The sequence below is a fragment of the Lathyrus oleraceus genome, chromosome 1 (genome assembly GCF_024323335.1).
Source record: "Lathyrus oleraceus cultivar Zhongwan6 chromosome 1, CAAS_Psat_ZW6_1.0, whole genome shotgun sequence".
Taxonomy (NCBI): Eukaryota; Viridiplantae; Streptophyta; class Magnoliopsida; order Fabales; family Fabaceae; genus Lathyrus; species Lathyrus oleraceus.
Window position 1 is genome coordinate 393,809,538 of NC_066579.1, and position 14,630 is coordinate 393,824,167.

Below are 14,630 nucleotides of genomic sequence, written 5' to 3' on the forward strand. Positions count from 1 at the left end.
GATAAGCGGTTATCTTTTTAGATGCCACGATGATGCTACAAACTAGGGATCATGATCATGGTCTGAGTGTTGGATGTCTCAATGAGACGTTTGAGAAAAAGAGGTTATGATGACCATGATGTCACAACAGTGAAACAACTGTAGCATCAAAGTATTCAAAAAAATGTTTTTTTTCTCCATTTTGTCGAAAAAGACATTTTTGGGGAGCAATTTGTTAGCTGGAATTTCGACGCTAAGAAGGATTTAAGATGTCAAAGAAAAGCTGAAGGAAATATTTGGAGAAGATAAGTCGAGTTCGATTAAGAAAATCTTGATGAGATTTCGACTAGATTTGGCGAAGAGGTATTCATTTCTACAGGGTGATATCATTCTAGGACTTAGAATATTTTTGACCTAATATGATAATGACTTCGACAAAATAATCTGAGATAAGATTGATTAACTATTTTTTAGCCTTATTCATTTCCTGAAGGACGCATGGAAGCTTGTGAAGGGTGAAACACATACAGGCGAGAACGTGTCATTCTCTATAGAGAGGATCATTCGTTACAGCTATTGTCGATTTAATATAAATAGGGTCATCGTATCAGGATTCAGTGTTTTTAATTGTATACAAAACTCATGTTACTCAAAGTATCTAAGTGTATTGAGAAAAGAGTTGCTGGGTGAAATGTACGTATGAATCACCATATTTTCATTCAATGTCAAATCATTTACGTTAATGTTATTTTCATACCTTTTAAGTTTCAGTCGAAGTTGTTCTTCATTTCTTTATATTTGCAGTCGAAATTGTTCTTTATAAATTATTCTTGCATTACTTTAAAATCACGAACTAGTGTAAAAATACTCATTATCAAGACAATTTTAAGAAAACTATGCACATATATTCTAGAATCAATCTAATTGATCCTACAAATAATCAAAATATCAATTTTAAAGGATTAATGGATGTTTACCAAAATCCATAATAAACACCCTTGTAAAAGCATAATGGTTCAACGTCCAACTTTCTTACCAACACAACTTTCTTACCAACACACTTATGCTTAACATAGACAATAATTGAGTCTTTGTTTTCTCTAGTGCTAGTAAACAAAACAAAAAAGTAACTAATGTTAACAAAATGAATACCATAAAACTTTAAATCAACATACATTTTGATAAGGTTCAATTCGAAACTAAACTAATAATTAAAAAAAAAAACACAACATGCATTTAATCCAATAATAAATAAAAAGTATGTACCAACATACCTTTTGATTGGTGATTATTTGATCAAATTTGGTATAAAATATTTCTTTATAAAAATTAAATTTAAGTTTTTTTCAAATAACACTTTAAAGCAACTATTTTGAAATTCTTCCTAACTCCATGTTATATGAATGTCAAATTAATTAATATTTAAAATTTTCTAAATTGATTCCTATATTTTTCAAATTTATAAAATAATCCCTAAACGGTTTTAAAAATTCAAATTAATCCCTAAAATTTACAAAATCTGTAAATAATATCAATCACGAAACTTTATTTAAAAGATTTGAAATCAAATTACTTGTATCAAACATATATTAATTATCATACTGTTTATATGATATTTCAAATTTAATGTTATCAAGTAAAGATACAACTTCATTCTACTCTCTTTCTCAAGAATCAAACATGGCTGAAAATGGGATAAATTCGAATTTGTACTTCACCCTCACGGGTGATGCCTTTTTGGCCACGATGAGTGTGACATCTACAAGTGAAAAGCTTGAAATAGGATTCTATCACAAGGGAAAGTTGATTTTCTTTTCTAGCCCACTAAACAATTATGCTCATTTTTCACACACATTGTCCAACTTGCATTGAATATTCCCCAACCGGAATAACAGTTAATCTATACATTCTATACATAAAACTAAAAAACACATTGAATAAGATTTTGAAAATAAAAAGGGAGATTAAGGGCATGTTTGAATGAGTTTTAGTTTTTAATTTTTAAAAACTATTTTAGAAATTAATTTTAAAAAAACAGTTTTGAAGAAAAAACATGTTTGGTAATCTAACTTTTAAAAATTGTTTTAAAATTGAACAATGTTACAAATTTGTCATTGATGAATATAGTATCAGTTTTTTTTGTTTTGTCCTCTTCCTAATTTCCAAAACTAAAAACCAAAAAATCAAAACCTCTAAAACCTATTTTAGATTTTTAGTTTTAAAAACTCACAAATAGAAAATAGTTTTAAAAAATAGTTTTATAAAATTAGACTACCAAACAAATTTTATAATTTTTAATTTTTAAAAACTAAAAAACAGTTTTCCAAAACCATATCAAACAGACCCTAATTAATATAATTCTCTTCCTTTTAACTACTTTGGGTTATTATTAGGGGGGAAATTCTCGGCTTGAATCTACTTAGATAACTTTAGTTATCTTATTGGAAAAGAGATTTGTTAGTGGATTTGGAAGCATGCTAGAGAGGATAATTTTTTTAGTGGTCTCTGATTATCTTGTTCAGAGGAATAGATCGATCTCTTCTTATGATCTTTCGATGGAGAATCAAATCACCCCTCTTATCTGGTTTAGTTGGGCTCCTTCCAAGATCTCAATCTTCTCTTGACAACTTTTGCAAGATAGACTCTCGATTAGAGTAAATTTGTCTAAGAGATGAGTGATTTCATATTTTAGTAGGATTGTTTGTCATTTATGTGATTTTTTTCGTTGAGTTTGTCGTTCATTTATTCGTCACGTGTGAGCTTGTCTTCTCACTACGGTATAGAATCTTTAACTGACTGAGGTAGTAGATAGTTATCCCTAATAATCCTAGGATGCTTTTGAGTGTTTTCTTTCTCTATGAGGTAGGATTAAGAATATGAGTGGTTATTTGTTGATTTGGCACGTGGTAGTCTGTCTCATCTGAAAAATTTGTAATTATGTTATCTTTTAACGGAATCACAATTTCAAAAAAAAAAAAGAGGTGGAGGAGAAAAATATTTGTTTAGTTAGGAAATAGTTTTTAGGTAAATCAAAGGTGAACTTTTGCACCTTCTCGTAATGATTTCCTCTCGTAATGATTTCCGAACTCTATCATCTACTGCATATTTAGTGGATTGAGTGTTTTCCTTAATTCAGAGATAAGTTATGACTTTGTTTATTTGATGTTCTTATGATGAGATGGTGGATTTGACAGCTTGAGATCTAATTGATTGCCAATGAAATGTATTTTGTTAGTTTCTTGAACATTTTTGGAGAGGAACTTTTTATCAGCAATGTCGATTTGTTTTTTTTTTCCTTTCTTTTTTATTTTATTTTTTCTTTGTTCTTGTGTTTAGAGATTTTAATGATTGTAATTTGGTGATTATTCACCCTTTCCATTATACTATATTCTATTTATCATTAAAAAGATATAATTTTTTTTAACCATTAACTATACTAAATAAATATATTATTGGTTGGCAAAACTATTTTGAAGAAATGGTGTATATATAAAAGCTGGCAATATGTACAACTAGATCAGTAGTTGGCGCAAGTGCTATATACAAAAATAAAAGAGCAAATACAAATCATGTTGGTTTAAGATAATTAATATTTTGTAAGAATGTGTACTACTATTTAACTTGTCTGTATCCACCAAATTATTCGAACATATATGGAACCTGTTTAAAAAGTTGACTCAACCATTCATGTTCTAAAATTTTCTCTCCAATGGGTCTTCATCATTTTAGAATTCTTATGATATTACTCTCATTCAAAATCACCATATCATATAAAATCCAAGCTTCATTTGTTTTTGGAGATTCTTTACTTGATGTTGGAAACAACAATTACATTACTTCACTTGCAAAAGCAAATCATTACCCTTATGGAATTGATTTTGGTAAACCAACAGGTCGTTTTTGCAATGGAAGAACCGTTGTGGATGTTATAGGTAAGAGTTTGTTTTAGATTCTTTCATTTTTGTTAATCTTATGATGATGAATTGTTAATGTAAAATTTCTCTAACTTTGGATTTTTACTAGAACAAAAACTGGGTCTTGGCTTTACTCCACCTTACTTGTCTCCTAATACCTCTGGAATGGTGATTCTAAAAGGTGTTAATTATGCTTCTGCTGCAGCTGGAATTCTCAATTACACTGGTCATATTTTTGTAAGTTTTTGCTTCACTTTGTTGTTGTCTAGTTCTAAGTTCAATTATTGGAGTATCAAAATTCAATAAGAAACAGCTTTTGAATAGGACAATAATAGTAATAGAGCTCTAATAAAATATTAGTGTGTCATAAAGAGCGGTGATGTTTGACTCGATAAATTTGTCTCTACAATTGCATATAGAGGATATCTGATTTATAAAAAAAAATCAAATATTATGGTATTTTTTAAATCTTTGTTCATGTAATTGATAGGTTGGTCGAATCAACTTCGACGCACAAATTGATAACTTTGCGAATACAAGACAAGAAATCATAACAAAAATTGGTGTTTCAGCATCTCTCAAGTTACTCAATAATGCTCTCTTCACGGTAGCATTTGGCTCAAATGATTTCCTAGATAATTATTTGTCACCTCCACCTTCAATTCCAAATTTTCAGTTTTTGTCTCCAGAATCATTTGTAGCCATCATGATATCAACATTCAGAGTACAATTATCGGTAATTTTTCTAACAACCAGAAAAGTTTTTAGTATAATTTAATTGTAATAAATTTGAGGTCCTGAGCGAATAGCCCGTCTGACACCCCCTCAAATATTGTTTTGCTAAGAATCTCAATCTCAAAGAATTCATATAAGAATGTTTATATTTTATTTGTTAATTGTGTACATAATAACATATTACAGCTATTTGCAGAGGTTGTTCAATCTTGGAGCAAGAAAAATTGTTGTAGTAAATGTTGGGCCTATTGGATGTATACCATACATGAGAGATTCTAACCCATTTTCTAGAGATAAATGTGTCACATTCCCTAATCAACTAGCTCAATTATTTAACACTCAATTGAAAAGCCTTGTTGAAGAATTGAGAACAATTTTGAAAGGTTCATTATTTGTTTATGGAGATGCTTACCACATTATGGAAGATATCATCATGAATTACACTAAATATGGTAGGGTTGGTTAGTTCATTATTTATTTGAAGTGTTCAAATATTTTTTGTCTTTTTTTTATTAATGACTATAGTTGTTTTAATGTGTTATAGGTTTCAAGAATCCAAATTCTGCATGTTGTCACCTAGTTGGTCGATTTGGAGGGTTGATTGCATGTGGTGGTTATTCAATAGTTTGTGAAGATAGATCAAAGTATATTTTTTGGGATACTTTCCATCCTAGTGATGCTGCCAATGTTATCATTGCAAAACGTTTATTAAATGGTGATGTTAATGATATTTCACCTACAAATGTTTGGCAACTATTGCAAGGTTGAGATGCTGCTAGAATTTAAATTTTTATGGGCGAGAATTTCCTTATAGTATAGCTTTTTATTAAGAGGCATTAAACATTTTTAAAGGTCGTTGTCAAATGATAACTAAAGAATAATAATATAGGAAAATTATTACAAGAATCAGTCTCTCATTAAACTCACAGTCCTCTTTTTATTAAGATGCATAAGTGTTTTTTTTCCATAAATCAAGGTCGTTGTCGATGATAACTATTGAATAATAATACATGAAAATTGTTATATCATATAATTCATCTTCATCCACTCATATGTCCCTTGTTACACTCACACTCCTCTTAATCAAATATTTAATTATATTTCAGAATACTCTAATACTAGAGTATAAAAAAATATAAATAATCAAATACAAGATTAAACTGTTTTTGATATATGTATTTTGTAATAAAGAATTTGAATAATTTATATAGCATTGCATTCTCTCTTCCATTATAAGACTAAATAATGTGGGACTTCGTCAACATATATATTTTCAACCAACACCAACAATCTTCACCTTGATTGAAAATAATACATCAATTTTAATTGTCTTCAACGACAATCATAGTTCAAAATAACTATTACAATTCATCATAAAGAATATCTTCACTTGAAGCTACATCACTCCAATACTTTCTTCATTGTCTTCACCAATAATCATAGTTCAAAAGAACTATCATACTCCATTATAAGAGTATAATCACTTAAAGTTAAATTACTCCAAGAATTTTTACATTGTCTTCACTGACAATTATAGTTCAAAAGAACTATCATACTCCATCGGAAGAGTATAATCACATAAAGCTAAATCACTCCAAGAATTTTAATATTGTCTTTACAGATATCCATGGTTCAAAAGGACTATCATACTTTGCCGTCAAGAGTATAATTAACTTGAAGTTAAATCATTCCAAGAATTTTCACATGTCAGAAATCATACTGAAAAATTTATGGTGCAACTTTCAGGTTGGCAGGAAGCTCTTCAACTGCCAACATAATCTCACAGTACACCTCACATTCATATCAATCGTGCTCATGAGCTAACCACAAACCAACACCTTATGTAATCTTGATTGTATAAACATATCTTTGACTTGAACTTTTCACAGGTCAAAAATAAATTTTCCATCAATTTTTTTAACCCAAACTGTACAGTGGAACTTGTGACGGTAACTCAACAACATTTTCACAATACTACTCTTATTTCCTAATATGAAAGAACATACATAGTTGCAATTACAGATCATACTAAAAACTCATATTCTCGAATCAAACCAAAAGCTTTAATACCAATTGTTTGGAAAAATGGCATAGAGAAAATAAAGTAAAACGATCACATCACAAGGAAATAACGTGGAAACTCCAAATATGAGAAAATCCAAGATTGTTGTCAAATGACAACTAATAAATAACATTATCTGAAAATTGTTATAATACATAATCTATACCCTTAACCACCTCAAGTACACTCACACACCCCTAAGCAAATATTTAACTAGATCTCATAATACTTTAATACAAGATTATAAGAAAAAATATTATTAAAAAAATAAATATAAGCTTAAAGTATTTTTTACTGGTGCATTTTATAATGAAGAACTTGAAATTTATATAGTATTGGACTCTTTTCCTTTATAAAACTAAGTGATGTAGGACTTTGTCAACATGTACATTTTTAACCAACACCAATAATTTTCACCTGAATTGAAAATCATACATTAGGCTCCATTATCTTCACCGACAATCATATTTCAAAAGAACTACCATACGTTAAAGATTAAATATTTCCACCCTCTTTGGAGTTAGGTAGAAAAATTTATTTTCCTTGTCTAATGCAAAAGAATAAGTTTGAGGTTGCTCTTGGAAGTTAGCAATGTTTAAGTTTGGGGTTGGGGTACTAGAGAAATTGATTAAAAGAAATAAAAATAAAAATAAAAATAAGAAATGGTGATTAAAAGGACCAACAAATTGAATTCTCTAGTACCAATTGACTAGAAAAAGAGTGATACAAAAGGAATCATATAACTTAAGGAAAACTAGGTATCTACTCCAAAGATTTAAGCTTATTATCCTAAATTATCCTACTCTGACACAAGCCACGTTACAACCTTGAAAAGACCTCAAAAGTGTGTGTTTAAATATGACTTTAATTGACTCTGTTAGAAATTTTACAAATTCATTGCTTAATACTTTTGTACATTGATTGTGTGATTATCCAGTCAAATTAAGTGAATAAAGGTGATATGAGAGACTGGTTAAGTACTTGTGTGTTTGGAAGAAATTTTCCGAGTTAATTTGATTGAAGTAGGGAACATAAGTGTTGATCAATAAAAGAAATGTGATATTCATTGGTAAGAGTAAATATTTTAATTTTGATGAAATGTTTAGCGAGTTGATAGGTTACTTGAGGACAAGCATTAGGTTAAGTTTAGGGTTGTGATGACACATTGTCATTATGTAATATTACGAGCAAAAATCATACAAATTGAAATGATTATGAGAAAAAGTGAAGCCAAAGTATGGAAGAATGGAATAAAGTGACAAAAAAGTGAGAAATATGGACTTAGTGAAAAACTGAAGAAAAAAGGAAGAAAAAAAGAGTGACTTTGCTTCATGATTTCTCGCGGCCGCGATGTGGACTTCGTGGGCACGATGACGTCACATTGCGATTGCGATAAGAAGTAATGTGAGCACGATGCAACGATTCTCTAACACATTTTTTGCAACTTTAAAAGGAGAATTAGGTTACTTTTTAGGGGTTCTGAATTTGAGATAGAAAGTGGCGGCTATGAGATTTTTTAGCATAATTTTATGGAGCATTGGAGAGCTTATTTTCCATAAATTTTGACGGAGACTCCTCATCATCTCATGGTAGTCATTATTGTCACTATGAATAGATAAGTTGTTTTAGATTAGGTGTTTTGATATGAATCTAATTGTACTCTGTTGGATAATATGTTTGTTTGATATTATTTGAATTCTTTTATGTTATTATATTATTTAATTTTTCTTGTGTTCATTTCTTTTTTCATGTTGATGAGCTTGTGAATTGATATCAAACGAGTAGGGATGATTGATCGTAAGTCTACCTATCTGAACTAGGACAATTAATCAACTTAGTAATTAACTAGGAATAGGTAATTATAAATTGTGGCTAGTGAATTAACGAATTTAGTAATGCCTAATTTAACTGGAATTGGCCTAAGGAATTTGGGAATTATTGTGTAAATTAGTGAGTTGTACACTAAGGAATTGGTTGCAGTGGCCTTTTTAATTTGCCATGAGATTTTATCGTAATTGTAACTTATCTAATATATATAGTTCATCAACACGTATAATTAGGGGATTCGAAATAAATATCTAATTCCTCTCATTATATAATGTTAATCCTTTAGTTTTCTCGTTCTTGTGTTCGAACCAAAACATCATCATACCCCCCCCCCCAAAAAAAATTTATTTCATTTTAAATCGCCCAATAATTAGCTTGTTAAATTTAAAATCCCTGTAGAGAAGAATTTATATTACTTTGACACTACCGGTATACTTTCTAGTTCATTCCATCATTATACCCATCATCTTAGTGGCACTAAATCACAAAATGATGGCACGCCCCTTTACAAAGGGATTGAAATTTCATAATCATATGCATCAATTTATATATATTGCATTAGGAAATGAGTCTTAATGATATGTTAAATGCATTATTTTTATAATAGTATATACATGTGTTTGACTGATATTTCTAATCCACGTACAATGTTTGTTCCTTTTATGCTTGCTACTCTACTCCTGTGTATTTGTTATTTTCATATTGTTGACCCTTTTAGTTGATGTATGGGCTTTACACCATTAGATCATGATAATCCTGATGAGATACGAGCTAGCACATTTCCATATGAGTTGACTAAGATGTCCTAGATGTTTAACCCAACCTGAAGACAAGCAATTTTCATCGGGAACATACTCGAGGCCACATTTGCAGCTGGTATGGATCTGAAGGCCACCTTATCTCGTAGGGCCATCACATTTTAGATCCAACTTACATTATCATCTTCAATTTCATTTATGGAGTGATTGATCAGTATGGACTGATGATCTCTCCCCATACCCCACCTATACCGTAATATGCCCTATATGTTGATAGAGAGTCATTTTTTCAGGAGGTGTCAAAGCCTCTTTTAGACTTGGGGATGTCCATAGGACTCTCTTCGATATTCACTCATAATTTATTTGATGTGGAGGAGCTCCCTGACATATCCTTGACACATGTGCTGTATTTGGGGTTATAAGCTAATAGGATTGAGGAAGACAATACCTCTGACCCCACTGAGGACGACTCTGGAGGTGACTATGACGAGGGGGACTCTGAGAACACTCTAACTAGTGAGTGCAATGGACTATGTGAAATTGGCGAGGATAGATATTATGGATGTCATTAGTTTTCAATCAACTTATCTAGTAAGGTTGAGTACATGGGTGGTAGGAGTTTTTGGTATTTAATGGCAGGCACCATGTGACTTTTATTATGCGTGGTTGAAAATTTTCTCCTTGGAATAGTTCTCATACACAGGTGTCTGCCGAGGACTTTATAATTTTTTTGTCGATTATAGGTTGTATCATAATTATCATTAACACTTTATGTCTTCAGACACTTCATTATCCATATTATCTTATCGTATTATGTTTTAATTTGACTTATTTAATTTCTATCTAACCGGTAAATTAGCAAGTGTACTAATCTGCCAATATAGTAATAATGGGAAGTCCCGAGTATCGATCTCAAGGACTGCTTGACGATACATAATTTGTGTTTAAGTTTAGTTAAACAAAAAACTAGGGGTTTTGAATTGGTGTTTGAGGAATAGAAAATAAAGTGCAATTGAAAGTGAATAAAGCAACATAACAATTTAAAAGCAATTATGAGTGAACATGCTAGGAAAGGTGTATGATTTGATTCATCAACAAAAATGACTTGACCTGGCAATAACTTAATTTAACAATTCTGACTATCAGTCCTTAATGGTGTTTACTCCTAAGTCCTTAGTGAGAAAACCTTTAATCTTTCAAATTAACTCTTATGTCCATAGAGAATTATAGATGAAATTAAGTAGTATTTTAATCAAGGGTATTCCGGTTTCCATATGGTATCCCTAGTACTAGGTGATATCTACTATGAATTACTCACAATTAAGCGTTAACAATGATGGTCCGGCCTAAATATTAACCGTGAATCAGACTCAATTTGTCAGAGGGAGAAAGCATTAAGAACAAATTGGAAGTAAATCAAAGATCACAAAACCAATGTTATTACAAGGTTCAAACTAAAATTATTGCATAAATTTGAATCAGGGACATCCCCTAGCATTAAGGGGTTTAGCTACTCATAATATTAAAGTATAACAAAACAGAAAGTGTAGACATTACAAATTAATGGAAGAAAAGAGATCTTCAATCACTTAGAGTTCATCAAATTCTTGATCTACCACGAATTCTCGATTTCTCCAGTCTTCACAACGCGTTCTTTGCACTGAAAAATCGTCCAACTTTGGAAATTCGCGTTTTTTGGCTAAATAGGTGAAATTTTGGCTTCTCAGACATGGGTCATGTCGTACGTGTATTGTATCCTCCTATACGTGTATGGCATATTTTTTCATTGGCTCATACGTGTATGGCCCAAGGTAAGACGTATGACCTAGCTAGAGCCATATGTGTAAGGCTCAGGACTGCACATGCGGGCCTTGGCTGGTTGGTCTCATACGCGTATGGACCATCCCGTATGTGTATGAGCAGAGGAATTATTTTTCCCCTCTCTTTAGTGGTATGTGTATGATGGTTGATGGCACTGAGTGGCAATACGCGTATAAGACCCTCATATGCGTATGGGCAGGAGATGCTTAAAATCTTCTCTTTTTCTCCTACTCATGTATTTTTATCTAGATTCTTCTCTTATCAAATTCCTCTTGATTCATTAGACCTGCAAAAACATGAAACACTACCTCAAGCGCATAAAATAGCCCAGGATCAATAAAACCTCAGCATATCAAGACATGATAGAAATCTACTAAAATAGGTTTGAACTACTACCCAAACTCACAACAATTCACTTGTTTTTGACATTCAAATGACAATAAAACTAACACAAATGGTGACTGATAACAACCCCAAACTTAGCTTGTTGTTTCCCCTCAAGCAACTTTTAGCATAAAAACATCATGTCACTAATCACCAACAAAGTAAAGACTTTAAACACATACCTCTGAGATCTTCCATGATTCTCCTTTGTTTCTACTTTTCATTTGACCTGATCGCCGAGGTCAAATGAGATGTCACACTAACACTTGATAACACTATTTCTCCTGTCAACCCTATTCACACTCTCACCAGTTCTCTCGGGTGTTAATGTATATAAATTTACAATATGCATTACCATACCATAGGTTTGCATAAGCTCTCTCTCAATTACCAGATACATAATACACACATTTTTGAGGTCTTTCAAGTTGTAATGGGGCTAGGACTAATTGTGGGATGTTATATGGATAAGTAGGTTAATGGTTCAGAGTAACTGCGATCATTCTTTTCACTATGTTCATTCTAAAGTATCACTGTTGGAGTTTATCTAGACTCTACTTTTTCTTTGGTTATCTAGCTTGGACTACTCATTTTTTGGATTTTTCTTTGATTATTGGTATCCAACTGAGTTCTCCTTCTGGTGAGTGCTTTTGTTTATTACTTTTTTTTATTCAGTTAAGCTAACTTTTCAACTTTTTTTCCAGGTGCGCTCACTTTTATCCATGCTGCACAATTACCCCAAACTTAAAGGTCGTTATTCCAACAACAACCCCAAAATTATAATGAAACACAGATCCAAAAATAATACACAAAAACTCTGAACAAGGTAGGAAAGTGTTTGGCCAAGGGCTAATGATGTGGTGAAAAAATAAACAATGCGAGTACAGGCTCAAAATGAGTTAATAGAGGATACAATAATATATGGGATGGCTAGAAAGGCTATAACAAACAATGTATCTCAGTATGTGTAATCATGCAATGGATATCAAAAACGAGCAGATGTAAGTTCTAGATGATAAAAACATACTTGGATGCTCTCTCATATGATGAGTATTGTGTTTGGCTTTTTTTGTTCTCACCATGTTGGTAAGAGTTAACAATGTCCACAGTGCCTCTTGTGTGATGCAACTTCACACTCATTTATAATGATCTTGCACCCCTTCCAGTAGAACTTCCAGAAAACCACATCAAATCATTTCAGAGATATTATGATTAATTGGTATTGACGTGGATATGGCATCAAAACTTTATCTAGGTGATCTGAGTCAGCCACTCATGCTAGCAATCATCACTTAAATAACATAAACATAAAATGAATTAACTAAAATAAAACTACTATAATATTCAAACAAAGTTTTAGGCAGTGCATCGGAATCTTAATAACCAAATAAAATAACAAAACATCAAACTAAACTAAAAAGAATAAAAAGATGAAGAAAGAAAGAAAAATAAAACGAATCCTCATCAATGCCTCTGTCTTTGTCTGTCATCTGCGTGTCATAGCTGATAATGGAAGTCAGGTCGCCATGATGCACAAAGGCGAAGATAGGGGACATTTGTCCCTGCTGGTCTCTCTGTCCTAGACTCCTGAAGGGACTCTAGTGTTGCGAGGGAGTGAGCTAAGAGAATGAGACAGGTGGTGTTGTTGTTGATGTTGTATAGGTCCTCCGAGCTGAATCAGGGTCTCCATCCCGGGATATTGATATCGTCCATAGAACGGTGTTGGAGGGTCACCTAAAAATATATCTCTGAAGCGTTGAGCAGCTGACCATGTATCCACCTGATGGGTGATATAGGGTGTTGAAGGGTTACGATATAAGGTTTGTGGGTGGTTTGATGTCGATCTGGGTAAGATAGAGGTCGTTCTGGGTAGATTAGGGTTTGAGGGCGAGGTTGAAGGTGAAAAAGGTTTATCATATTCATAATGTCCCTTTTTTTTTATAAATTAACTTCTTTTTTAATTTAAATTAAAATTGTAATATATATATATATATATATATATATATATATATAATATTTGTAATTTAGAGAGAAGGGAGAGCGAAGGGAATAGAGAAAGAAGGACTCTAAGAGAACGAGAAGTGGAGAGAGAAAGAAGATGGAGAAATGAGGCAACTCTGAAGAAAGTTCGTTTTAATACTCCCTCCATACGCCTTTGATCAACACTACCACTTGATCAAAGTACTTTGACCTTATTCCATGTATGCATGTGCACCCTTACCTTGGTATACCCTCAATCACGAGCCTCTGATCAGTTAACCTCTGATGGTCAAGTGATCAACACCCCATGTTGGATCTTGATCCACTTTGGTAACCTGATCCAAAGACCACGCATTTTTCACTTTGTTTATTTTATTTTCATTTTTTATATTTGTTTTATTTTATTTCTGATTTTTTTGCTAGGCCCTTGGCATATTGGGCTCAACCCTTTGTTTTTAACATCCCACTTCATTTCAACCTAATAAACTTAACCGACTTTGCACCCCCTTTATATGTTGAATTTTATTTTTATTATGTTTATTTTATTTTATTTTATTTACTATTTGTTTCTATTTAATTAGTTATTCATGTAGCTTTTAATCAGGTTTAGATGTTTACCAACTCATATAGTTAATCTTAATGGTCTCTTGATAATTCATCTAATTTTAATATAATTCATGAGGTTGATCATGTTCATAATGTCTATTTTTTTCTATAAATTAACTTCTTTTTTCATTTAAATTAAAATTGTAATATATATATATATATATATATATATATATATATATATATATATATATATATATATATATATATATATAATATTTTCACCTTATTTTTAATTAAAAATAAGTCACAGTCATAAATTTTATTTTCTCAAATTTATAGGTGTTTTTTATTGTGTATAATCATCAAATTATTATTTTTAGTCAAATTAAACCAACATTTTTGCAAATGAGAAAGTGGGTATGTTAGAATTTTTAGATCACAAATGTAATATTTCATGTGTTAGTGTCATTATTTAATTAGCCAAAATTATAGTGGTCTAATTAATATTAAGTATATGGTTAAAAGCATAAATGTCATGAATTGTGAGATTATTGTAATTACCAAATTTGAAAACCATGTGACATAAGAATAAGTAAAATAATTCAAGACCACAATCCTAAG

General features: G+C 31.3%; 1 protein-coding gene across 1 annotated transcript; it reads left to right on the forward strand.

Moving 5' to 3' along the window:
* The first annotated feature begins 3,528 nt into the window (after positions 1–3,528).
* LOC127115800 (GDSL esterase/lipase At4g16230) lies at positions 3,529–5,537 on the forward strand. Its single transcript, XM_051047250.1, has 5 exons — positions 3,529–3,911; positions 4,003–4,130; positions 4,384–4,629; positions 4,825–5,080; positions 5,173–5,537. The coding sequence occupies exons 1-5, from the start codon at positions 3,689–3,691 to the stop codon at positions 5,394–5,396; spliced, it is 1,077 nt and encodes a 358-aa protein (XP_050903207.1). The 5' UTR covers positions 3,529–3,688; the 3' UTR covers positions 5,397–5,537.
* The last annotated feature ends 9,093 nt before the right edge of the window (positions 5,538–14,630 follow it).